General features: G+C 41.1%; 1 protein-coding gene across 6 annotated transcripts in view; it reads left to right on the top strand.

Annotated features, from left to right (window-relative positions):
• The window catches only part of LOC135076963 (dual specificity protein kinase CLK2), a 61,471-nt gene that overhangs the window by 24,768 nt on the left and 11,565 nt on the right, over positions 1–25,138 (top strand). For 2 of the 6 annotated variants that reach the window (XM_063971496.1, XM_063971497.1), the window contains exons 4-9: positions 9,008–9,134; positions 19,339–19,420; positions 19,898–19,964; positions 21,679–21,792; positions 22,176–22,266; positions 23,420–23,599. In XM_063971496.1, the coding sequence (XP_063827566.1) occupies positions 9,008–9,134; positions 19,339–19,420; positions 19,898–19,964; positions 21,679–21,792; positions 22,176–22,266; positions 23,420–23,599 (661 nt within the window). The other 4 variants (XM_063971492.1, XM_063971493.1, XM_063971494.1 and 1 more) reach the window with 3 other exon arrangements.

Raw genomic sequence — 25,138 nt, 5'->3', positions numbered from 1 at the left:
ATTGTTAATGTTTATATAAGGCGATACGAGGCTTTGTAAATTATCGAATCGAAATCGCCGGTAGACATTCGTGGTTTTTGTCAGTGGCCCAAATGCATACATTATAATCTTCGGTTGATGCAGTCGTTTCGAAACCCACCCGACCTTCAAGTACTCGCTAGTTGTATTCACATTGAACAACTTCGCTAATTATAATTTTACTATCTACACTAAAAATATTTCATTGAAGCTACAACTGCTAATAAGAGAAATTCTTTTGTTTCAGGTAATAAATTATCCGTTATAGTTGAGCTACAAGAAATGTTTAAGGTGAGATCGCGCGTGTACTAATTGCCGTAGTTTCAGAATTTGTTACCAGTCACGTCATTACGGAACCGAACACTGAGAACAGCGTGAGCAAGGAGTCCGTTGTGATTTCACAAATAATTGTATTTATAACATAACTCTAATTAGTATTGCGTGAACGTTCGCTGCGCTAATTAATAAAATTCACGTTTGTTACGGTTCTTCGAGACGAATACGGATGCCACATTAAGATGCAGACTTAAAAATGAAATAAAATAACAGTAAGTCGTCTCTGGTATTTAAGAGACCCAGTTTCAGTGCAGGATTTCGCAATATCGACTGTATCTGAACGTTCCTGTAAAGTTTGTATTGGTAAAGGCATAGATTGCATTTTGTTTGTCGAGTGGTTTAAATTAAAACTCGAACGAGTAGTGCACTCGGGCCGGTGCAGGCGAGCACTCGAACTGGCTCATAGCTCGCATGTCGACGACACGCTGTGGTAGCGAAGGTCAGTGCTCCTGCGATTCCACCCGTAGTGCTCTGGCGTTAGAGTCACAAGTGGTGAGCAGGAGAGAGGCGGCGGCAGCGGTGGGGTCCTCGCTGCGGGCGCGCGTTGCCTCCCTTCGTCAGTATAGTCGCTGCGGTGCACGCACGCCGCACGCAGTTCTCGCGCGCGCTACGAGAAGGTATGCACGAGGACCGGTCGCGCCGCCGCACCACTCACGCACTCGCTTCCGGTGGCTGCTCTCCTTTGTCCAACGATCACTCGTCTTATCGAATACCACATACCCGAATGATAACCGTGTTCAATGCCTATTTGAGGACTCATCGGCCGCAGCCACCGATAGTGTCAGTGTGTTGACGAACAGTGCTCGTTTCCTCTATGAAAAGTGCTCCAATTACCATCTTTAAATACGGAAATGTGTTGAACTAGATGTGTCTGCAGTGTTTTTCCCTTGTCGCGATGATAACAGAACAATAACTGTAGTTTAATACATTAATAAACAGGCCTGACTGACTTATCTCATGTGATGTATTATTCAATAATACAGCCTTAACGTATTCATACATACCTACGTAATGCAAGTTGGCCTTATCGATCAAGACGAACTAATGTTTTTAATCAATGTCTAAGATTTATACAATACCAATTAGACAGTGCTTACATAGTGAGTTGTAGTTTAAATATTGTTAGTTAAATCGACCGTCGTCGTATCATTATTTGCGTCGAGTGTTGACCCAGAAAAGATGTTTGTTTAAAGATATGTTTATGTCAGTGCAGCTGGAGTGGAGACAGGCGAGGATGTATCGCTCGCGGGCCATATGGCAGCAGCTCCACGGGCCATATTAGGGACACCATCAAGGCGACACTTGTTGCACTTATACGGCATAACTGCTCTACAAAACACGCTTAAATGACGCCTTATCACTCGACGACTTAATAAATTTATCTATCACTAATGTTCATAAATATTAAAGCGGTGCATTCGTGATGTATGTGTTGCATTGAATTATGCGCGTCAATCATGACCACCGATCACGGTGGCATAACTGCATAAGAGATAAGTTAGGGCTACGGTTCGCGAGTGCGTTATGCAAGCTGGTAGCCGGAGTGGCCGGCGGGGCGGTTCGTTGACCAGAGCGTTGTCCCGCGCGCCGCCGCCCACCGCGAAGGTCGCGCAGCCCACCGACCACCGACACATCCGTGCAATTCCTTACGTGCAACCGACTCCCGGCATGTAAATCGCCTCCTTCCAACATTTGCAACCGTCTCAGTTCAACACGTTTCCTATACGAACGTTACAGGTAGAGTCGATATGTGTTCAGTGTGCCCGGTGCAAATATAAGTTTGAAAGTGAACAAAGTTATAACTGCCAGTGGAAATTTTGATCTCAAAATGGTGACTTCGAGAATACCGGCTTATTCTCTGAATTCGGAGTTCAACAGGGAGTTCAGAAGTTTCCGCATAACGCGGGCCACGCCGCGATCGACTTTATACGCGCCCGCCATAGTCCCTATCCACGAGTACCCGAGGGTCAGCGTGCACGAACGGCGCGAAGCTCTGAAGGCGGCGCTCGCCAAGGCCTGGTCCTCCAAGAGCAGCGAGAGGAAGAAGCACGACACGTGGACGGTCCCGAGTGAACAGAGTAGAGCTGGAATTACTGCCGCAGATTTTGCCAACAAGTCGCAATATAAAAACGGCGTTAACGGCGATGTATCGCGAGTTGCTCTCGTTAAACATGAATTCGAAAGTAAGGATGCAGAACGAATCGAGTCTTTAGACTCCAGAGTCAACAATGACCAGCCTTCGAGCTTCAGCTATAACCGTGTGAATGGGAACGGTATAGATATACAAGAGACACTCAAAAAGGGCTGTGATAAAGGGTTACACAATAAGGATTTAAGCTATAGCGACTACCTAAACAATGTTCCTAAATGTAAAACTAGTTTCGAAAATAACTTTCTCAAACAGAGTCACGAGGAACGTTACAGTAAACGAACCGGGTACGACGTCGCATCCAAACGCGTCGACAGCCTGAACAATGTCGAGTACAGCAGCCTGAACGGCGATACGTATGATTCTTTGAAATATTCGCGAACAGCGAACGGAACAGAGTCAGTGCAATATAAAAGTTACGGTAAGACGGACACCGTTAAGAGCAAATTGCTCAGCACAGATAGTCCGAAAAGCGTGACGTCTTGCAACGGGGAGAAACTGAACGGATACAGCGGGCCGGAGAGACGCAGCGGGAAGGAGCCGCCGCGGCCGCTGACGAGCGGGCCCAAGTGCGTGGTGGAGCAGCGGCTGGCCGAGCGCCTGGAGGTCAAGGTGGCCGAGCTGCCCGCGCTCTACCTCGGCGTGGACTCCTGGACGCCCAAGTCGGCCGCTTTCCAGAAGAGCATGCGCGAACACGAGTGGAGCGTATCGTATGTAGACTAATGACGAGATGCATCTTACTAACACCGTCCTTATCGCGCTCCAAATTACCTACTGGAAGTATGTTAACGAGCTTTTGAGTCTGCAAAATTTCTAAAACATTAAAGTCCAAGTATTCGTCTCGTAAAACTGGAAAAAACTTTCGCGTTCGAAATCGTCTATTTACTCGCTCTATGTCTGAAATAATAAGTTAGGCATCAACCTTAGGTAAGGTAGTTTAACCAACGAGGCGTATCTTGATTTCGTTAGTTTTGTTGAGCATTCAATGTACCGTTTGTGTTGTCATTTCACGTTTTTTACCTGTTGCCATTGTTTCATAAAACCCACCCAGAGTTTGTAACCTGACCCTGGCCGTATAAAATCGTAAATCCGTTCATTGCCACTAAACTATTTGGCTTAAATTATTATACTGTATGACAGTAGCACCGAGGGTTTGGGTACTGTTGTGCAAAATGGTTGCACAACCGTCGCCGTGACTCACTACGTTGCGCTTTATTCCATCCCGCTGCTGCTGGTTGCTTAATCTCCATGCTCATTATCGCCATTTGACTAACTTTGAATACCGATGGAAGCACATTGTACGTCGACTCTCGATAGTGCCCTCGAGTACAAAACTTCTCTAATGATAAACTGCATTGACTGTTACATAAAGCTGCAGTCGAAGTTTTCAGACCGTGTATCGCGATCATGCTTACGTGAGTAATTATCCATGCAAACAACGTCTAACTGTTGTTTTTGTTATTCCGTATCGATACGCGAATGTTTTAATTTGTTCTACACAAATGTAAACATTTTGCAAATTCGTGGGCGCCCGGCAGCCGCAGCTTAAAAGATTCGTCTTGATAGCGCTCACAGTGAATGTTTCAAGGTCCTGTCCTGGTTTGAACGCTCGCAAAGGATTTGTCAACTCGGTAGGCGTCATGACGTAATGAAAATGTTATTGTCTCGCGATTATTTTACCCACCGAAGTGTAAGCTAACTATTACCTGACTGAGCAATTGTTCAGAGAAAGTGTCGCCAAGATGTTGCGGGTAAAATTTGTGGCTTCTCGACTGACGCTCTCACTAGTTATTTTGCTATTTAAGTACTTTAAAAGTGAAATAAGTACAGGCCAATTTTCCATTTATTTTTCATTTTAGTTGTTTTATTTTTTCATTTTGCTATTTTGTAATGGATTCAGGACTGCCAGGCGATGTCAATGATTTGTATAATCTTAATAGATTACTTTAAAACTGTCGTGATCATCTGCGAGGGTAGAGTTTAAGTCGTAATTTAACTTAATACAGTTACAGTCCTGAAGTGGCTGAAATATATGGCTACAGTCGTTTCAGCAAGTAAACTCCGCTAATACTAATGGTATAGTTTGCAAACTGCTCACGTACATCTGCCAAATGTCAAAAGCTGGCTACATGTATGAACAACTTTCACTGCGAACTGGTCCTGCGCCGTACGTGTTGTGCACCACTATTCTCGGGAGACGCTATCGCCTCAAACAATATTACATGGTGTTACGTAGAATTACATTATCAGATAATGTGTAAACAAGGCAAAATGCATAATATTCTTTACAATATTAGGTATCTTTTAGTTTAGAGCCAGTTTAGTATTACTACGATTAACGTAATATTAGACATCATAGGTGTATCTTAGTTCTAACATTTATTATGTTTGCTAAACATGATATTCCCGAAATATTTCGAATTTACTGCTATCTCTCCATAATGCTTAACCTCGCGGCATTAGAGTCGCTCTACCAAACCCCCACACCCTTTACAAGGTGCAATAAAGTGAATATCGTACGAGTTGACGGTACCCTCCGGGTTAGCATTTATAGTATCTATACAATTTCGTATTATTTTATGTGACAATACCTAAAAACTTATCGACCAAAACACATTAACAAAGATGTTTATGCTACAAGAGTTGTTATTCTTTTGTTAGGGTAAGAGATAGATCGCTCGGGCTATGAAAAACGATATTATGTTGAGATTACGAAGAATATCTACTTTCCTGTATTGTTTTGACGTACATGTTCCAAGTATTTTAGCAACGTAGTTATTAATGGTTGCAAATCGTAAGATAATTTTTTTCCTGAGTATGAATCACAAAATGTATCCCGACTTGAGAAAACTACCGAGTTAATTCGATGAGACATAGGTCAGATACCTGTTTACACGTAATTGGGCCAGGTGGAAAACACGCTTTTTATCTCATGATACAACTAATTGATAAAACATAAAAAACGGGAAGATTTTTTATACAGATTTTGTTTCTTCTGAGTCTTATGCTTCAATAAAATATTCATGGGATTAATCGGTATTTCGGTTGCATTATTTTTTCATGTAGATTAAAGTTAGTAAATGACTAGGTCCGTAGTTATCGTTTAAAATAAAAATAACAATCTGTTTAAACCGATTAACATTTACATTCTATTGCTAATCTATTGCTTGGTTATTTCCAAGCGTTGTCTTTTTTGCAGTTCTATAAGGATTAACATCTTATGAATTTGATAAAGTTTGCAAATCAATCGCAAATCTATTATAGTTGTTTAATTTATTTCATTGTCAATTAAAATATTATTCGGAACATGCCTAAAATAGTAACCGAAAAGTTCAGATATGGTCGAACAACAAATCACCAGGCGGAGTGAAAAATCTGGTATGACCATAAAAGTTGGCTAGATCCATGCTTGTCATTGACCCGACGGAGCGGCGGCGCGGGCGTGCGATTAGTCGCGGTGCACCGTTGACACGGTTCACAGCGAGCGCTCATCCGGCGCGGCCTTGTCTGCCGCACCGACCGCGATCACATCACCGACTCACAAAAAATGCCCCACAAACTCCAGCCAGGATGTTCGACCACTCGACCGTAAAATAAGTCCATCACCCTACCCCACTGTACGCAATCAAAACGAACCACGTAGGATATTGCAACATTGATGCACGATTTTAATAACTTTGTAACGCGGTCTTCTACAGTTTGTCCAGTTTTGAGATTGATCCTTGACCGGGTACAGTTCGTGTCACGTCGCAGACTGCGGCTTTCGATTTCGTAACTGGCCGCAGTGTGCACCGGCCGAATGATCGATTATGGTCATTGTGCCCCAGGCGTTCCACTCTCGCCACGATTTGCCTGCTCTGCTGCCTCGCTGACCTTAACGCGAATTGTCATTGCATATTTTTCGTCGCGTCGTTGTCATCCAGTAACGTTATTAACATAATACGGCATTTATTCAATCCCTGAAACACGTTTTAGATGTGAAATTGTAAATAAATAATCGAAAGTTAAATCACACGTGTGATCAGGAAATACCAGTTTATCACTAAAAAGAGAAATGATGATTCAATCCCAATATAACACGTGTTCGGTGTTTCTAAATATAAAGAACCGTTGTGTGAATACCGTTGCTGCTTGAACGTTGACCGCATTACGAATAATGTTTTTGTTCATACAATCAAACCATTTTACCAATATCACTTAATTTGCATTAATTGCTTACAATCGTACCAGTATACTTATGAATGATAACAGAACATTTAAGTAAGAACTCGTTATTTACATTATATTTTGTCCTTAAAAATAAGTAAATATTGACTCCAAGACTTTCTTAAAATTGTTTATCAATATTCTTATCACAACCAAACATAGCTTATGTCGTTATTTGAGTGTAACAGTCGGTTCTCGTTATGGCAACAAGAACATACGTGTTAACGTCTATTTTCACTTTCACCTCCGCACACAACACAATCCTTGCTGATAAATGAAAACGGAAGGAAGAGAGTTTCACCATGCTTACGAATGCTAATAGGAAATACCATCATCCGCTAACCAATAGATAAACAAATTCTGATTCCGGACTAAGTATATGACGTATTTCTACTGGTCAGGCTGGTTTTCAAAGATTTCTATAAAAGCCAGTTTCGGAAAGATCAACACGTAACAAACGAATCGATGAGGTTGGATGTCGTCGCTCGTTGAAAGTGAACGCTGTGTTTGTTATTCGCATAGTTACGTGTCATGAGACGTGCACAGTGTCGCCGAGTGTCAAGTCTGCTTCACTGTCTGTGACTTAATTGTGTCACTTATGTGGACGGCTCGCAGAAGGAAATCGATCCATTTGTTATTCAAAACACTGCATTAAATGCATGGCATGGTTTGCGTATAGCAAATCATAAGTCCGCCACTACGTTTTTCTGCTGTATGTCGTATCGTCTGTCAAGTTTAGGCAACAAAAAGTAAGGATAGCTAAGACAAGGGTTTATGTGCATTTGTCACATTAAATCAAAGTTAAGTATGTAAGAAAAATACTGCCATCTGTCTGTGTTATTGTGGCGCGGCGGTTAGATACGAAGGTCCACTATTTTAAAAGTGACTATGTTCAAGTTCAACGCGTTAGGAGTCACTCGGCACAATACAACATTACGCCCGTCATACATTAAAAACGCCTTCGCAATATGCACACAGCTCCAGATTGTTACATCGTGTAACTATTAAAAGAACCTAATATTTATCTAGTGATATTTGCAAAAGATATGGAATTGGAAATTAAGAAAGAAATGTAAATCATCCGTGCAAACTATACTAAGTTTCAATCATTCAGTGAGTGTTATAGTATAAAGTATGTCAGCAGTGTCAGCACGTTATGCAGTAAAAAAAAGAATTGCCATGTGCGTCAATCGTTGCAGTAAAGCCTTTGCCCTTTTTCTATTAATGTCTCATAGAAGCTAGGTAAACCAATTACGTGCAACTTAATTCTATTAGACTCACTGCGTCTCTTAGTGCCATCCTGCAGTTATTTCTTGGTCAGTCTCGAAGACACACCTAAAGTTAAATAGTGCTGCAAATTAGTGTTGCATTCGTAATGATGACTTCTCGCTTGATGAAGGACAGAAGTGAAAGTTTCTCTAGTCTTAATGGCAACCATTATACTTCTAGTCCACAAAGTTTTCGAATTTGTTGGTGAGTCGGTCTAGAGTTCAAAACAACGTAAGAGTTCGATATACTTATATTTGGTTAGTCATGGTACATCAAAGTACAATATACAAAGTAGGTACGTGTGCTCATAGGCGATGATGCGATGACAATGTGCTTCCTGACGTAGTATTCTGATTGTTCGGCTGTATTCAGTGACGGCGCTTGTTTTGAAACGAGCAATGATTGTACGTCACTATTCCAAGTATCTCGTAGCGGACGACGAATCGGAACAAGCAGTTTGTCCGCGACCGCAGCCCGCGTCGGTCCTTGTTGAGTTCCATTTACACGACGATAACATCTAATTATCTCCGTCATTCTCTCCCATTCATCACCTAGCAACACCACTCAGTCATGTCACAAGTGATTTGTGTAATAACTCTGCGTTTATAGCGCAAGCTGAATAGTTTTTAACAAATGGAAACTATGTAAATGTACGAGTACAATTAAATGCTCAATTTAGTCAAGCGTACATACGATTTATTTCTGTTGTCGATTTGTTTACAAACCAGCATCCGTAAAAGTATGTAAAGGTAGTTATAGAAATTGACCACAATCAAGGGCACGGGGCGACAGCGCTGGGCTGCTGTGCGAGCGGTCCTGAGCGCTTGTTGCTTGCCACCACCAGACCAACTCGCGCAACTTGTAGACCCTCATTCTGGCTACGGAGACCGTTCACCCACGTTAGTAGAAACGGATTTTGCTCAATCGCTCTTAGCATACGTTCCGATCTCACCAAAACATGTTTTGTAGTGATGCTTCGTCGTTATCCTATTAACTAACCCTACAGCCTGCCGATCGATGATTTCACAGCTCGGAGCATTCGTGGAGGCGGAGAAATGAACGTTCCAAACGGTCACATCACAGGCGTTCACCAACATCTCACAGGCGGAGGAGACACCATCGCGACGACTCCTCACCGCGGTCACCACCTGAGCAGGTGAGTCCCACCGTTTCTTTTCATTTGTTATTTTATTTTAGTTGAAGTATGGAAGGTTGTATGATCTATAGTTCAAACTCGTCGCTCGCCATTATAACAAGTGTCCACCCGAAAACCTGTATGTTATTTAGTAGAGAATAGGACCCGTCGTAAGCGAAGTGCGGAACCAGAATAAAGCATAAACGTCAGCGTGCCTGTTTGGGATAACACGCGGGACGGGTTTGGCTTGCCATTGCGCGTGCGCATGCGCCTTCGCCCGTGAAGATGTGCGCGAGAGACGGCGACCTCCTCGCGCTTGCGCCCGTTCTATTTGTGTTCGCCTTCGTCACTCGGAACGCCTTCAGTCAGTCGCAAAGCTCGGTCGGCCGCCCGGCGCGTCTTCGCCGCGCGCCGAAATACTAGTCCGTCGCGCTGGACCGCGGGTGGCCAGCGCGCAGCCATGGCTGCTCCGCCGCCGCGACCGCCACCTAACAACCTGTTGTTTTGCGGGCCCCCACCTGCCCTGCCGCACGTGGTGCTCTTGCCCAGTGATGTCGTCCGTGACATTTGTGACGTCGACGCTACCGCCGATGCTGATCACAACCAAACAAACGATGCATCAGCCTTGAACGAAATAAACAACGTGGGTGTACCGACATACGAAACGCTTTACGAAAACCATGACGACAAAGGTGTTCTGCAAACTGATATGGACAATGAGCAACAGTTCCAACCAGAAGGATATATTTTAAGAAGAACTCATAGTTTCGACATTTCGGACATATTTTCGTCTCCGTCTGATGTTGATTGTAGTGCTCTTCGACACAGGCGATCAGAACCAGATTTATCAAAGTATGGATTATTCGTGGAAGCTGAAATATCTGTTGAACCCATTGGTCCTCTACAACCAGCACCGCTAGTTCTTAATAATCCGTTTTATGACGGAACATACGCTTTAGATCCTAATCAGATAAACAACACTATGGTTGTTCTTCCTGAAAACTATTTGGCTTTTGAAGATTCATTTGTGCCAACCTGGGACTATAAACCTGAACTACTAGTCGATTGTAATTTTAATCCTGAATTATATTATGATAGGTTACCTATGATCCCACCGAATGATCCTTGGTCTACGTACGGGACAGATAATTCGGCGTTTGAATACTATCCTCCACACTTTGAGACTCCTATTGGAGATCAGGATGCTATTCATTATATGCCTTTGACTGACTTAGAATATGCAATACCTCAGTACATGAGCTTACCTGTAGTAGAACAAGCCAAGATCGAATCATTTGATGACAATTCGTGTCTTGAAGAACTCGCAACTGCAATAATTGATGATCCTAGTGAGAATAATACTGAAGAATGTGAAAATTTGTCTGAAGAAGCATTAGTGGCTCGCGAAACGGCTGTAGTGAGTAATATAGTGAGTGACGATGAAAAAGTGAATGTAGTTGAAACTCTCAATAGAGAATCTTCCACGGAAGAATCTTTAAATGCTGATATTTCAAATGATATAACATCTAGTTTAGCGTTCATACCTAGCAGCAAATGTTCACCACAAAGATTACATGGTATCGCTGGCGATGATACAAGTAATGACACCTCACCATGTTCAACAGATTATCACGAAGCATCTGCTCTAGATTTAGTACAAAGTCTCGATGAATTATCATGTTGTGATAGTGATTATTCTCAAAGTAGAGATGACACATCTCCAGTTATACCTGATCCTCCTAAACCTAGTGCAGTTACTAAAAGTGAAACTATCAAAGAGTCTAATAAAACGGACGAAATGCAACATTTGCCTTTGAGTACAACGACAATGGCCAATCTACCTCTTAGCCAATTGCCATCCATTCCACTTCAAGATCCATTACCTACGAAACTACCTCCTGTACCTAATTCATTACCAAATCAGGAAACACAATTCGTTGAACCTCCTAAAAATCAAAGTGTGATAACGGCTGAACCTGCTTCATCGAGTTTAAATTCGAACAGTAAAAAAACGAATGACCAGCCACCAGAAAAACATATACCTGAGGAAGTAAAGAGTACCACCAGCAACAAGCAAGTGTTACGACAGGCGCCTCAACCACCTGCTGTCCCACCCGCTTGGTTGGCTCCCAAAAGGCCGTTTAATGAGGTCACACCAAGTGGACCCCAGTCAGCACCTCAAATACGTGTACAGAATGCGGAAGGTCAGCCAGTGAGTGCTCCGAAGAGTCCAAAACCCTCTCCGCAAGCACCCCCCAATGCAAACCACCAAGTGGAGCCTCAACCTTCTTGCTCATATCAACCGCCACGCCTGCCTCCGCCTGTGTCCCAGCTAAAGCTTGACAAGCAACCCAAGGAAGTAGAGGTCAGATACTACTTAATCAACCTTTTCATCTTAAGCGCCAATACATTTTAGAAACGCTATAAATGAAATAAATGTATGAACGTTATATTAAAAGTAACTGCGCAATGCTCTGCCAACGTGTGTATATTGAGAGCAATGCGCATCTATTTTAGAGTATACTATCAGGTCAAGGATTTAATTCATCACTATTCTCTTGCCCATTTTATTACAGTCTGAAACAGTTTACAGGAAACTGTGAACTTACAAAAATGTCAAGGCTAGGTTGATTGATATGTTACTTAAGCATGCACTAACACTTGTTGTGTGTTGAAAACCCACTTATTGCATCTGTTTTTCTGATTTTCATTACAACCAGTCATCGTAATACATAATTAAATTTGATAGTTAAGGTCCTGAAATATAAGACGCACCTTTAGATGGGACCATCTACGTCATGCATAATTTAAAAACTTTCCGATAATCTATTTTTGTTTTATAAAACAAACAACAATTACATTTTTATGTTCCTATAGTAGTAAATAACATACGTATGACCGTCTCGAAAATAGTCCAGCTTTTACGCTTGTATGTAGCTAGCTATGCGATTCTGATGCCGTTCGCTAGATGGCGCCACGTGTTCTGCCTTTGATAACATGGACGACGCATGAGCACAGAAATAGTACCGTGATGCTTACCTTCACCTAGGCGAATCCATCGACCGTCTCGTCCACTCCGTGTGATATCGAGTCACACTGGAGTGGAAACCACAGCCTCTCACGCTAACTAATTAATTCAGACAATTTATTACAATATAGTAGGCAGGTTAACAGCAATAATAATTGGTATCATAAACTAAGAGTTTACGGATATTTATTTTTTGCATTTAAGCTTTTAAAAGAGCTTTTACACTCATAATTAAAGTGCCTAATAACGTACTATATTCACTAGACTAGCAACTATTACAAACGCAAAGTGCAGGAATAGCTCATTATTTAACAACACACACTTCATTATTTATTTATTCCCACGGTCGATTTCTAAAAGAAAATTGAAACTTATAAATATATTAGTGTCAGACTAGGTTTGCTATTTTGGAATCACTCACTCTCTAAAACTAATTTTAGGTTTGACGTTTCCTATTTACGTATCCAGAGATAATAAACTTGATTTAGTTATCTATGGTGATTAGCTGAAGGACGCAATTATTGCTGAAAATGACTGACTTGTCATTTACGGTCAAATTGGTCAAAATCTATTCAAAATGGTAATTTTCAGTAATTTTGATTTCAGTAATAGTTTTGTTACATTTTCAGATCTTAAAACACTGAAAAGAATTTAACTTGCTTTGTCCGTTAAAGGGTTAATAAATGGTTACTGAAGCGTACTGAACATACTATTAATTTAATAAGATATATTATTAATTTAATTAGATTTTGTAATTAATGTTATTAAAATATTACCTGACTTAACCAATTTGAAATTCAATCGAACTGGTTTGGCAGAAACCTAACGAGCTGACATAATAATTAATTAAATAAGAAGTCCAGAAATCGATAATATGTAACAATATCTTAAAAAAAACGTAATAGTCGTGTTTCAATTCAGTTCAGAAATCAATATTAGTCAAAAATTATTCCGTTATTTGTTTCACAGTTCATAAAAAACGTTAGTTGTTTATTAGTAGTTTGCACAACTTATTACCGCACTTCATGTACTTGCGATTTATATGAGTTACATACTTGTATTTTATTATCAATTTGATTTAGATTCAAGAATTTATTCTTATTCATATAAATAAGCTCTTTATTTGGATCGAAAAATCCAAGTTTAACAGTAACCTAGTATATTAGTGTAGGTATTGAAAGTGACCTTTTTGCCTGTCAACGATAACAATTTGACCAAGTTGTTTGTTTTAATAGTAGGTTTTGTGCTACATACTTTAAAAACTGTGCCAGGCTTATTCCTTTACTGAGTTAACACAGCTGCTCATAATAATGAAAACAGGCGGAGAACTAGATTCGCGAAGTACGAAAATATTTAATGAGGATGAAATATTCATTATTTAATGTAAAAATAAACGGGGTATGTTAATATGCATTTCATAAGAAGGCAACGAGCCCACGAAGCAGTTAATGGGCGTTCATCAAGTAGCGTGCGGCTCAATTGTTTTGAATTGTAGTACCGAATCTATCAATTGAAACCCGTCGCAGGCGGCTCAGTGCGGATCTCGTGAATCAGACCCCTCGCTGACTACTACACGAATGTAATTTCTTACTCATCCTTCTGTCAGTAAATATTACTGATTCAAAAACGCGACCTCTTTATCGCAGAAATAGTTGTATATTGCGCAAAGAAATATTGGTCACGTAATACACCAAGTTTAGTAACATAGATGAAGCGTTTACCTTAACATTAAGGCGTATTCTAAGGTCAAGAACGCTGATAGAGGATGGCGGTCCTATCGCGTATCATTAAATACATTGTACGGCGCGGTTGATATGGTCTGATAAATGCGGCATGCGGTGTTTCGAACCCACCTATCTATTTGGTAATGCCCAGTTCCTTCCGGCCGACCTTGCGATACCGCGCATGTTGCGCCAACCGCCCGACCACTACTAGCCTCAAAATACCGCTATATCGGTCTAATCACTCTTTTCATAATTGAAAAGTAGCTTTCATTAGAGCCTTATACGGAACAAAAACAATTATTGTTTATTGTTATACCTACTTACCTGATATATTTGATCAATTTATGTAAAACTATTGTTATCATTGGTAAACAAAAACTTGCGTTTCTATTTAACACGTGACGATTTTCATGTAACCTACCGTAAACTAACTAATCGCAGTGAGTATAAAATTTCTCATGTAACCAATTTGATGCTATTCATAAATCTAATTACTAATTCTTTCAATATTTCTAATTACTATAGTAATTAAGACCAGCTGAGTCGCTCCAACGCGGATCAATCCTGTTTGAACCGAAAGCTCACGTTACAAATTGTTTGCTTCATTCCTGCTGGACATTTTTAATTAAAGTACCACCGCGCAGTTCCCTCAGTCCATTCTTCGCCGTTGAACGTGAACGTTTCATGTTGATTAATAGTTGCAATTTTAATTTCCATTTTCCACTGATTGTTACGTTTCGATGAGTTTACAAACCTTTCTTAACCTTTGTCGCGTTGATTTGAAGAAGAATTGTGGTCGGCCGGCGGTATCGGTCGCCAGTACAGAGCAGTTGTGAGGCAGCCGGCGCAGTGCCTACCCGCCCCCACGCTCGGGCTGTGGCGTGCAGTGCTCTGTTTAGTGTTATCAATCGTAGTGCAACCTCGTACAATGACTGAAATATCATTAAAACACGATCGTGTGAGAGTGCCCTTACGTCTAGCCTCCTTTTATGAGCTTTACAAGCGGTTTCTCAAGGAGCACAGGTGCAAGTGGCATGATGTTGCGAAACTGCTCTCTGTCGTGGCAGAAGTCCTTTTTGATATAGACGGTGCCTGTAGTCGGCTAGCAGGCAAGGTCAGTTTTAATAATTAATTATTAAACTATCATCTTACATAATCTAAATATAATTAACATAAACACTGCAGATGTGACATATTCAAATGGGCAATATCGCATGGCCTTTTAAAATGTTCAGTTACTTGCCCCTACCCTACAATGAATGATGGGCCAATAGCGCAAGAGGTCTCCTTACCTGCTATTGTTATTCCCTGCGGCGCACTAAACAGCTGGTTTGAGAGCACGCCGACAGTCTGTGTGCGATGCTTACCAACAGTTCACATGTGGCGATGAGTCTAAACCAATACTTCCGCAACGTTATCAGTGCCGATGAATATGTTGCATCAGTGTTTTTTGTTCTAATCGCTCTCTGTGTCATAACATCTCGTAAAGTTAATTCATACAATAATTCATCTCACATATTTCAAGTAATCTTCAAATACAACTATCCACTTATATCTGATGATAATGTATTCCTGCAGGTGCGTTTGACCCATGTTTGTGATACAACTGTGTAAACATTTAAACTGTTGCCACTTACGTGCATTCCATATCAACTGCGGATACTTTTTTCAATGAATTCAGTCAATCATTCGATGTTACTATTATGTTGATGAAAATACTCGTAATAGAGTTGAAATTTATTATTAAATCGATAATCGTAATAAAAAGTGTTGGTGAATAAAAGGGGAAAAGTTCAAAGCATGCAAGAGGTCGGTACGCGAATGTGGCTATAGAATGTTGGTTATTTTCGCGCGGTTTCCGCTGCCTGCACCAATACCAGTACCACTTCCTTCGAAAGCTAGAACATTCTTACCTAGAATTGTAAAATCCTGCGATGAAAGGTAATTAATTCACTTTCAGTTTCTTATGAATATTTCATAAATAGTAGATACAATCTAAAAACAGCTAAATTGACATGATTATACTATTATGATGGTGAAAGAAAATAGGAGCTACTTATTTAAACCAATTGCAGAATTGTCGGGGCGTCAAGTAGAATAAAAAACAAATGTAACACGGATCGTTTACAAAATGATAAGCGTGAGACACGTAGAGCATTCGTGTCACTGGACGTTTTATCGCGGCGCCCGCATCCGCCGTTCCCGAGCGCTTCGGACTACCCGTGACATGTCATGTCCAGTGAGATAACACACGTAGTAATCTCTCGTTCAAGTTTAACTCGAGATAAACACACAGCTGACCTATGGGATAATAATTGTTTATCTTGTGAGATGGATCTGTTGCGTGCTGGCCGCGTGCGCAGGCGGCATTGTTCGCTACTCACACGCGCCCCACTAACCCAATTACTTACCGCTTATTGACAGAACTGTCTTGGCGGCCCAGCTCATCGTTCAGAGAAAGGTGTAAGTTTCAGAAATATCAAAAAGTTCACCGACTCGCATGACTAATTACTACTTCTCCATTATAATTTGACACTGATTGACAACTTTGTTCGTTGAACCAGCTCTTACTCTATTAATAAGTATTTTCCGTATAAAAAGACACTAGCATTCCACTACATAAGTTTGCCAAAACAAAATCGTAAATACGTAGGTAGACATCTACGTATGTCGTTCCCTATTAGGTCCTGCAAACGTTTCCATGTCAAATATATCACGACCGCAGACTTGTGTAAATACGCAAATAAAGAAATAAGAAAAAGTAAATTGAGATACAAAATTATAACAAGTGTAATGCGAAGAAATGCGCGCGCGCACACCGGGAGTGCGCGGGAGGGCGCTCCCACGGGTTGCCGATATTTTTAGTCCACGACCATTACTTGGCACCGGCGGCCGCACTCGCCTGCGCTAGTGATCTTTCTGAAATTCGTTCGCGCTTAGGTACGCTCCCAATCTCGAGATAGACCCAGTCTAATGTCCGGTACCGAAGCATTCACCACTTTTTGAAAAAAATATGTTTTGTGTATTGTGGTTCATTGTGGAATTATGACGTTATTCGAATACTACGTAATTTATCCAGGGTAAAGTGAGTGTAAATAATAAATAAGTTTATCGAATAAACATGACAACAATAAACGCCAATGGAAATGGCACGACTAGCCCTCGGCGTCATCGTTACAGCCGGTCGTCTACCACAAGCGTGACACAGCTATTGTCGGATGGCTATTCCAACATCATCAATCGGCTAACTCGACGGGGACCCTCAGAAAAATCAGATGTCCCAGACACAAAATTAAGTGCCGCACGAACCAGATATGATGACAAGTTGCTTTCTAGTAAAAATTCAGCTCTTGCCAGTGTAAGACGATACGAAAACTCCAGACATATATCACCGTACACACCTTTGCTTACCGGTGTCTCAGCGGCCACGAGGAAACTGAATGATGATCGTACGTACGGTTACCTCAGCTCACCCAAATCAAGACTTGACATATCACCTTTACATTCTACCTCCGGCATTAGTGCTCTCGGTCGTAGTGACTCATTCCGCAGAGCCCATATGAAAGATAATAAATCATCTCCATTTACCAAACGATATCCTCTCAAGGAAGCCAATAATAATGTCGATAGCACGATCCTTCTAGGAAGTACACGTAGCCGATTAGAAGATAAATATTCGTCAGTCTTAGACAGAATAGCCGTCCAGAAAAAAGAGAGAGCTAGAAAAGAGAAAGAAGATCGTGATAAAACATTAGAACCGGAACCTCCTATGCCTAGAGGATTAATGAGAAGCTTGACGACTGCAGTTTTCGGTGAAAGTTCATTTAAACGAAACAATTATTCTCGTGAGAAAACCAGAGACAAGACGCCGTTTAGAAACACAGCTGACCGCCGATTATCATCTAATCAGAAACAGAAGGACAAAGATGAAAACAAAAACGGATATGATATAATACCCTTAAGAGATCGTCCATACTATGGGAAAGATAGGGATAGTGTTTACAGAAGACACCAGAGACGATCACTCCGAGCCGAAAAAAGTGAGAACAGTGATAAGAAAGGTAAATTAGCACTGCGACCTGTCAATATCGACATACATTCGGGTGTTCGCGATTTGGTTTCACCGCTCAGCAGCGAAAAGACAAAATCAAAATTAACAAAGACTCCCGCATCCTCTCCATCAAAAGAGACAGTGGGACAAAAGCAAATATACTTTCCGTCCAGCGACGAGGACGACGACAAGACCCCGGTGGGAGATCGGGTGCTGAGCGAGCGAGAGACGCGACGAAAGGAGATACAGAGCCTCATAATGAAGTACGCGCACCTGGACGAGGTGTACGGTCGCATCGGAGAAAAGGAGGGCAACGATGTGTCGAACGAAACTGTCGCAACGAAGAAGCCGGAGCCGCTGGGCGTGGGCGACGTGGTGGCGCTGCCGCCCGAGCTGCGCGCGCGCCAGCGCCCGCGCCGGCCGCGCCACCTGCTGCGGCGCGCGGTCACGCCGCCTGTAAGCACTGCTAACCGCCTGCGCTCTGTGTGCCGCTAACAAACACCCGGTCCGTGGTTTTCCTATTCAATGTGAAGTGTTGCAACACTTGTACCAGTAAACATTATTTAGCCTAATATTTATTTACATCGAATGAATGACTCGTAATCATTGTACGCCTAATTACGATTTATAATAGCACCTCAAACAATATTTACTCTGTGGAATGCATGTGTCTCGACGTTTAAAAACAAACAGTAGTAAAATTTTATTATAGAAATGTGAGGTAGAAGCAAATAACTGCTTGACGGTTTCAAACAAATACGAACGCAGTCGCTAATAATCTGTTGACATTCGTTGAACGTGGACGTAAAGAATAAAAAAGTGCCATGATAGTGCATGTGATAACATTACTTATGCGTGTTTTGAAAACTAACATAATGTCACATATTTACGTTAATATTTTGTCTAATTCTAAGCGTAAGCGATATCCCGATACGCTCGGTGCTAGCGTTAGTATAATTAGGATTGTGTTTATTTATTTTTAAATGGCAATCGGGTGGACACTGTTATTCCTTAAACCCAGGGTGAGCGGTCGATGTGAGATTGAAAGAGTGCGTGAGGTGCGTCGGAACCCCTCCCAGTGATCCCAGCTCCGCTCCCGTCCCGTCCCGCTCCCGGCCGGTCCGTGCGAACGGCGGCGCGCTCGGCGGGCGCCCGAGGCCCGGGCCCGGCTCGGGCGTCCGCCAGCGCCGTTCCGCAGCGCCCACCCGTCCGCCCTTTAACAGCATGTACGACACCATACCAATTGTCGCTTGTCTGACGGGCAACCGTTCCATTGTCTGATTGTTGGGTACAACACTACTCGGGTCGTGGCGAACGCGTGGCGCTCTCCGTGGCATTGGCATCCGTGTGGCGTTGGCGCATTGGCGTGCGGCTGGCGTGCGGCGCTTCGCTCCCGGCGGCGCGGCTGGCTGGCGCCTGCAGAGCTCCCGGGCACGCTCCTCCGTCAAGGACGACAAGGACGGACACCTGGTGTACTGGCCCGGCTATGTCATGGGAGCGAGATGTTCGTGTCCACACCATAACTTAAACAAACTGCTACTACACTACACAAACACCACACCATACCATACATTACACACACAGTGACAGTTAATCAAATATTTTTAACATCATTTACACATAAACAATAAACACATTGCATTTCCTTTTGATACAGACAGCAGAAATTTCAAGAAACCTAGTTCTGTTAATGACCCAAATCAAATTTTAGTGCTCAGTGTTATGTGGAATCAAGAATTCAATCTATTTTTTTTTTATTTAATTTAAATTTTTCACAATTCAGTGGTAACTTACAGATCATCGAATTCTCAGTCATGTTGGAGTGGTAGTCATTGGTTTTTAGCTCACTAATATGTAAATGCATTTATTGAATGTGTTCAATTGCTATTATAATGAGCCCTTTTCATTAAAAACCAATGCCGAATTCCATCATGACTGTTTGTGTGCATTTAATTAATATGTCACCTTGGTTTAATTGCAGACAAAATCATCGACACACTCGGTGAGGGCACCTTCGGCAAGGTGGTCGAGGTGAAGGATTTAGAAATGTGAGTAAAATTATGTTTTTATAGTTTCACTTCGTCCTGTCTCACTCCAGTTTGTTCTGTATGACGCTTTCAACGCATGTTATCACTCTGTATGCATAAACATAGTCATTATTATTATGTAATTCCTGAATAAATGTTTTATCAAGTATATTATATTTTACAGTTCAAATTGATAATTCCAATCAATGTCAAAAGAATTAAGAATGTAATTCGTATTTGTTCAAAAGTCACTCATGAATAAAACCAAATCGAAACATTCTAAAATTATACAAAAAATGTATATACAGGGTGTAAACGTTATGTGATCTCACTCGATTATTTCGAAACTGTACAAGATACAGCCCTATAATATTAAATACTACACAAGATATCGTAGAACTGGTTACTGATCCTAAAAGTGCTTCACGAGCTCTATCCAACGGTATCAATAGTAGATAAAGTAGATTACAGTATAAACTGGATCTAAATAAAAAATTATTTTTTTCATCTTTCATACACCACAGTCTATGCTCGGAGCTATGCTCGGAGTTTCCCTGCGTGATCGAATCAGAAATGAGGAGATCCGTAGGAGAACCAAAGTAACCGACATAGCTCGCAGAATTGCTAAAATCAAGTGGCAGTGGGCGGGGCACATAGCTCGTAGAGACGATGGCCGTTGGGGCAGGAAAGTTCTCGAGTGGCGACCACGGGCTGGAAAACGTAGCGTGGGCAGGCCTCCTACTAGGTGGACCGACGATCTGGTAAAGGTCGCGGGAAGAGCCTGGATGCGGGCAGCGCAGGACCGTTCATTGTGGAAAACCTTGGGGGAGGCCTTTGTCCAGCAGTGGACGTCATTTGGCTGAAACGAACACCACAGTCATACCACTCATCTCTTGTTCGACATCGTTTTTCATAAATAATTTTAAATGAATGCAATTAACGAGTTTATTTTAAGAATTTATAATTTAATTAAAAAAAACACACTAAGACTTGTAGTATTATGTAGTTGGCATACATTTAGTATGGAAGCTGGAAACATTAAATTTTCGGATAGATCCCATTTATTCTGTAACCTATTATTGGTACCGTTTGAAAGCAAGCACGTGAAGCACTTTCAGGATTAGTAACCAGTTTTTCGATATCTTGTATAGTTTAGAAATAATCGAGTGATATCACTTATCGTTTCCACCCTGTATATCTATAATAATGCTGATGATATGTGCCTATAATGTATGCGTTTTTATAATTTGTATATGTTCATTAATTTTCATTAAATTGTTTATTAACTAATTGTATGATGTGAAACATTGCTATAAATCTGTCAGCTGAAAACAACTTTAATTATCGGTTTAGTAAATGTTATTTTAATGCATCATTAGAACAAATATTGCTGCAATAAATATGCCAGATACATAACTTTCATAGTCTTATTACGCTGTGAAATCACGTGTGATTTTTTCTTTTTTAATTGTGTTTTCTCCGCGTCCATCGCAAGTATATAGAACGCGGCCGAAGATATCTCTGCTGGCTTGCAGTGTACAGTTTTTCGGCTTATGTGCAGTGTCGTTCACTTCTCCGGATGATGACACATTGTTTGGCACCGCATACCTGACTCCAATTATTCAACGCTATTTTAGTTTGTTTATACTAACGGCTACTTTCGATACTTATTGCCAGCGAATACCAAAATTTGTCTGGGAAAATGATTAATGTTTTGTCTATTTATAATTTTCAGGGAGCACAGAATGGCTCTGAAGATAATCAAGAATGTTGAGAAGTACAGAGAGGCTGCGAAACTAGAGATAAACGTACTAGAGAAATTGGCAGAAGTTGACCCAGATTGTAAGAAGTGAGTACATGAACGTATTCATTAGGTATTATCGTTGATTAAAGCACGCACTTGTTGATATCTGTTAATTCTTCGGTGACGGCGCGCAATGTAACAATATTTGACCTTGCGCGTTTATACGCGACGCTACGGCTCCCGCCTGGCCGCGCGCCAGCAACATCTTGATGTCAACCGAAAACATAAAAATACCGTCTGCCGCTTGCCCCTAATCTTCTAAATATCAAAACGGCGCCGAACGAGAGCGCCCTTGATACTGAATCACTGAGCCCTTGATTTGCAATTCATCTTAAAATAAATGACGTATTATTAGTATTCTAAATTTACCAACTCATGTCATCTTGATGACACAACCCCGGTCTAAAATACCCATATTTTTGTTTCAGCCTATGTGTAAAGATGTTAGACTGGTTCGAGTACCACGGACACATGTGCATCGCATTCGAAATGCTCGGACAGAGTGTATTTGACTTCCTGGTGAGTAATCTGATGTTTAAAGATATCGCATTTAGCATTCACGGAGTATCGCTGCTTAATCCCGGTTGCGCAAGCGCAAGTTACGGGAATATGCGAAAACCTGACTCATTACTGAGCTTCCGGCACTTAAAATTATTGTTTCCGTCTCTAACATCATAAATATTAAGTTATGAATAAAACTTTCTTCCTACCAAGTTACGACATTGGAAGTGCCAAAGTAATTTGCATTAATTAGTTCTAGAAATGTTATCAACATGACATTAACTCGATAAGAACCGTGTCAGTTACATCACATTGGTTATGATAATATAAACTTTATACAGGGTGTTACTCTGCATCCTTGTCATATTCACAGAGATAAACATAGCAAACAATACCTGTTATTTTAGATAAACTAGAGACCCCCATAAAGAAAGCACACTAAGTTTTTAGTAAATTTGGTTTTGCAGTACAAATTGGATTAAACCAATTTTGTCTCGCACGTTCAATAGGCGCAATTGGAATAAACCTAGTGGGCGTCAGCTTTTTACAAGTGTCAAAAATTATTTAAAAACAAAGATTGCAATAGATATTTAAAAATAGAAAGAGTCTCCGTCGCCATCGCCAACAAGTGATGTGCATGTGTTACGATAAATTAGTGGTGTTTAACAGATTGTCGATAAAATAAAATACTCAAGATTAAAAAACAAAATTTTACGGCATTCCTTTTTTTACTGATTTGTGTTCAGTATCAGTAATTACCTCTGTGTAAATATGGCAAGAATGCAAAGAAAGGAAACACCGTGTATAACGTCACTGCTGTCACATCGCTGTCGCGAGCAATGTGTTCTGTTTTTGGGCATATTGCTGCGTCACGGCGGGGCCGGTGCCTTTTCACATCTCCCTTTAGATTCTTTAATCAGTGGTTATGATAATATTATAAACTTTAAGTTATGTAAGGCCCAGAACAGACGGTGAAACGAAACTGCAACTGCTAGTTACTTTTGAGTTGTATCTAAGTTTCTTCCATAGCGTCCGTTGAGAGACCACACATGACGCGACCAGTTTGAAACTTTCAGTTTCATTCATCAGAATCATCAGAATGTTGCAGTTTCGTTGCAGTTGCGTTTCACCGTCTGTTCTGGGCCTAACCGGTGTTTGTTTGCGGTTGCAGAAAGACAACAACTACCAACCCTACCCGCTGGAGCAAGTGCGGCACATCTCGTACCAGCTCATCTACAGCGTGCTGTTCCTGCACGACAACAAGCTCACGCACACCGACCTCAAGCCGGAGAACATACTGTTCGTCGACAGCGACTACGAGGTCGTCAACGTGTACACGAGCTCCAAAAAGGTTGGTTATTATTTCAAATTAGGTCTCGCGCGTAACTGGATCAATAAAGTGTATAGATGACCTAAATTGAACTGTCCACCCAAACTCATTAACAGGGGGACGCCACCATCGTTCAACTATACAGGGTGTTAGGTAAATGGGTATATGAGCCGACACTAGCCCATGTTAACATATGCATATAAATGGTATGGTGAAGTCAGAAAATTGATATCATCGTTTTAATTATTTTAATTTTCATAGAAATCTGATCTTATAAATTTTATTTTGTATGAAAATTTAAAAAAATAAAATGATGATATCAAATTTCTAACTTCACCATACCATTTATATGCATATGTTAACATGGGCTAGTGTCGGCTCATATACCCATTTACCTAACACCCTGTATAGTTTCCAACATGCCAATAATCGGAACCAGCGATCCGGTATAGACAGTGGCGCCCCGCTGTCAATGTCACGGATAGGACAGTTCAGTATATTGGATCTATACGGGAGGGTGCTATTGACATTTTGACGTGACAGAGCATACGAATCAGTGGGTCTAGACAAAGTGCAAATTATAATCGCAAACCAGTCGAAAAGTGGTCGAAAAGCCCCTTTTTTGTATAGAGTTTTGACGGATTCGATTTTCGATTCGATCAAAAAGTGCGTTTTGTCTAGGAGGCCTGAATCACGTCTCAAGTCTCGCTGACGTTTGACGTCTCAAAAACTTCCCGTGTCGCTCCCATACATACTTCAGGCACTGACCTGAAATGGTTAAGCGCTAGACGTTTTATTAAGTACTATCGGTCACAGTGCTAACTATCCATTTCCGTTTTTACTCTCGCTCTCATCAAATGGTGATTCTTTGCGATAGAACGAGACGTCATGACCGGCAATGGGCAGTTAACACTTTACTTTTATACTTACTTTACTTTACTGTACATAGCATAAACAGGGTTTATGACATAAGACTAAATAGGCACTTTAATCGCTTGCGTTGAGGCATTTTGTTCACTAAGTCGTTCTCGCTAGGTCGAGACTAATAAAGTCGGGCAAGCTTATTAAAAATTGCGGTTTGTTACTTAACATGCCTCCAGAGTATTTAATACATAACGTAAGTAACTAACAACCGTAAAACCAGTTAGAAGTCGACGCTAGCCACAAAAACCGTAAGAAGCGTATCCAAAACAAATCGGATTGTCATGACTGAAAGAAGATCGCCACTTACTGAAATGTGTCCGAATATTATTAAAGTACTAGATGAAAACCCGGCTTCGCTCGGGTGCAATTTGACTCATAATACACAATTCTAGGTGCAAAATGTAGATAGATGTTTCTGTAGTCATCGGTTCTCAAAGAATATTAAATATGGTAAATAAAAACTGCAAATGTTTTTACACAAATTATTTTTATTTTAAATCAACATTCAAAATAAACTAAGACAAATTAACAAAACAATCAAATTCAATCGTTAATATAGGTTATGTAAATAACTCTTATTAATAGTCAGAAACGGGATCAGATAAGAAAATACTATTTTCATCAATATCTGGCTCC

The sequence above is a fragment of the Ostrinia nubilalis genome, chromosome 12 (assembly GCF_963855985.1).
Source record: "Ostrinia nubilalis chromosome 12, ilOstNubi1.1, whole genome shotgun sequence".
Classification (NCBI taxonomy): domain Eukaryota; kingdom Metazoa; phylum Arthropoda; class Insecta; order Lepidoptera; family Crambidae; genus Ostrinia; species Ostrinia nubilalis.
The sequence above is the reverse complement of the archived record's forward strand: the minus strand, read 5'-3'. Positions and strand labels throughout refer to the sequence as shown.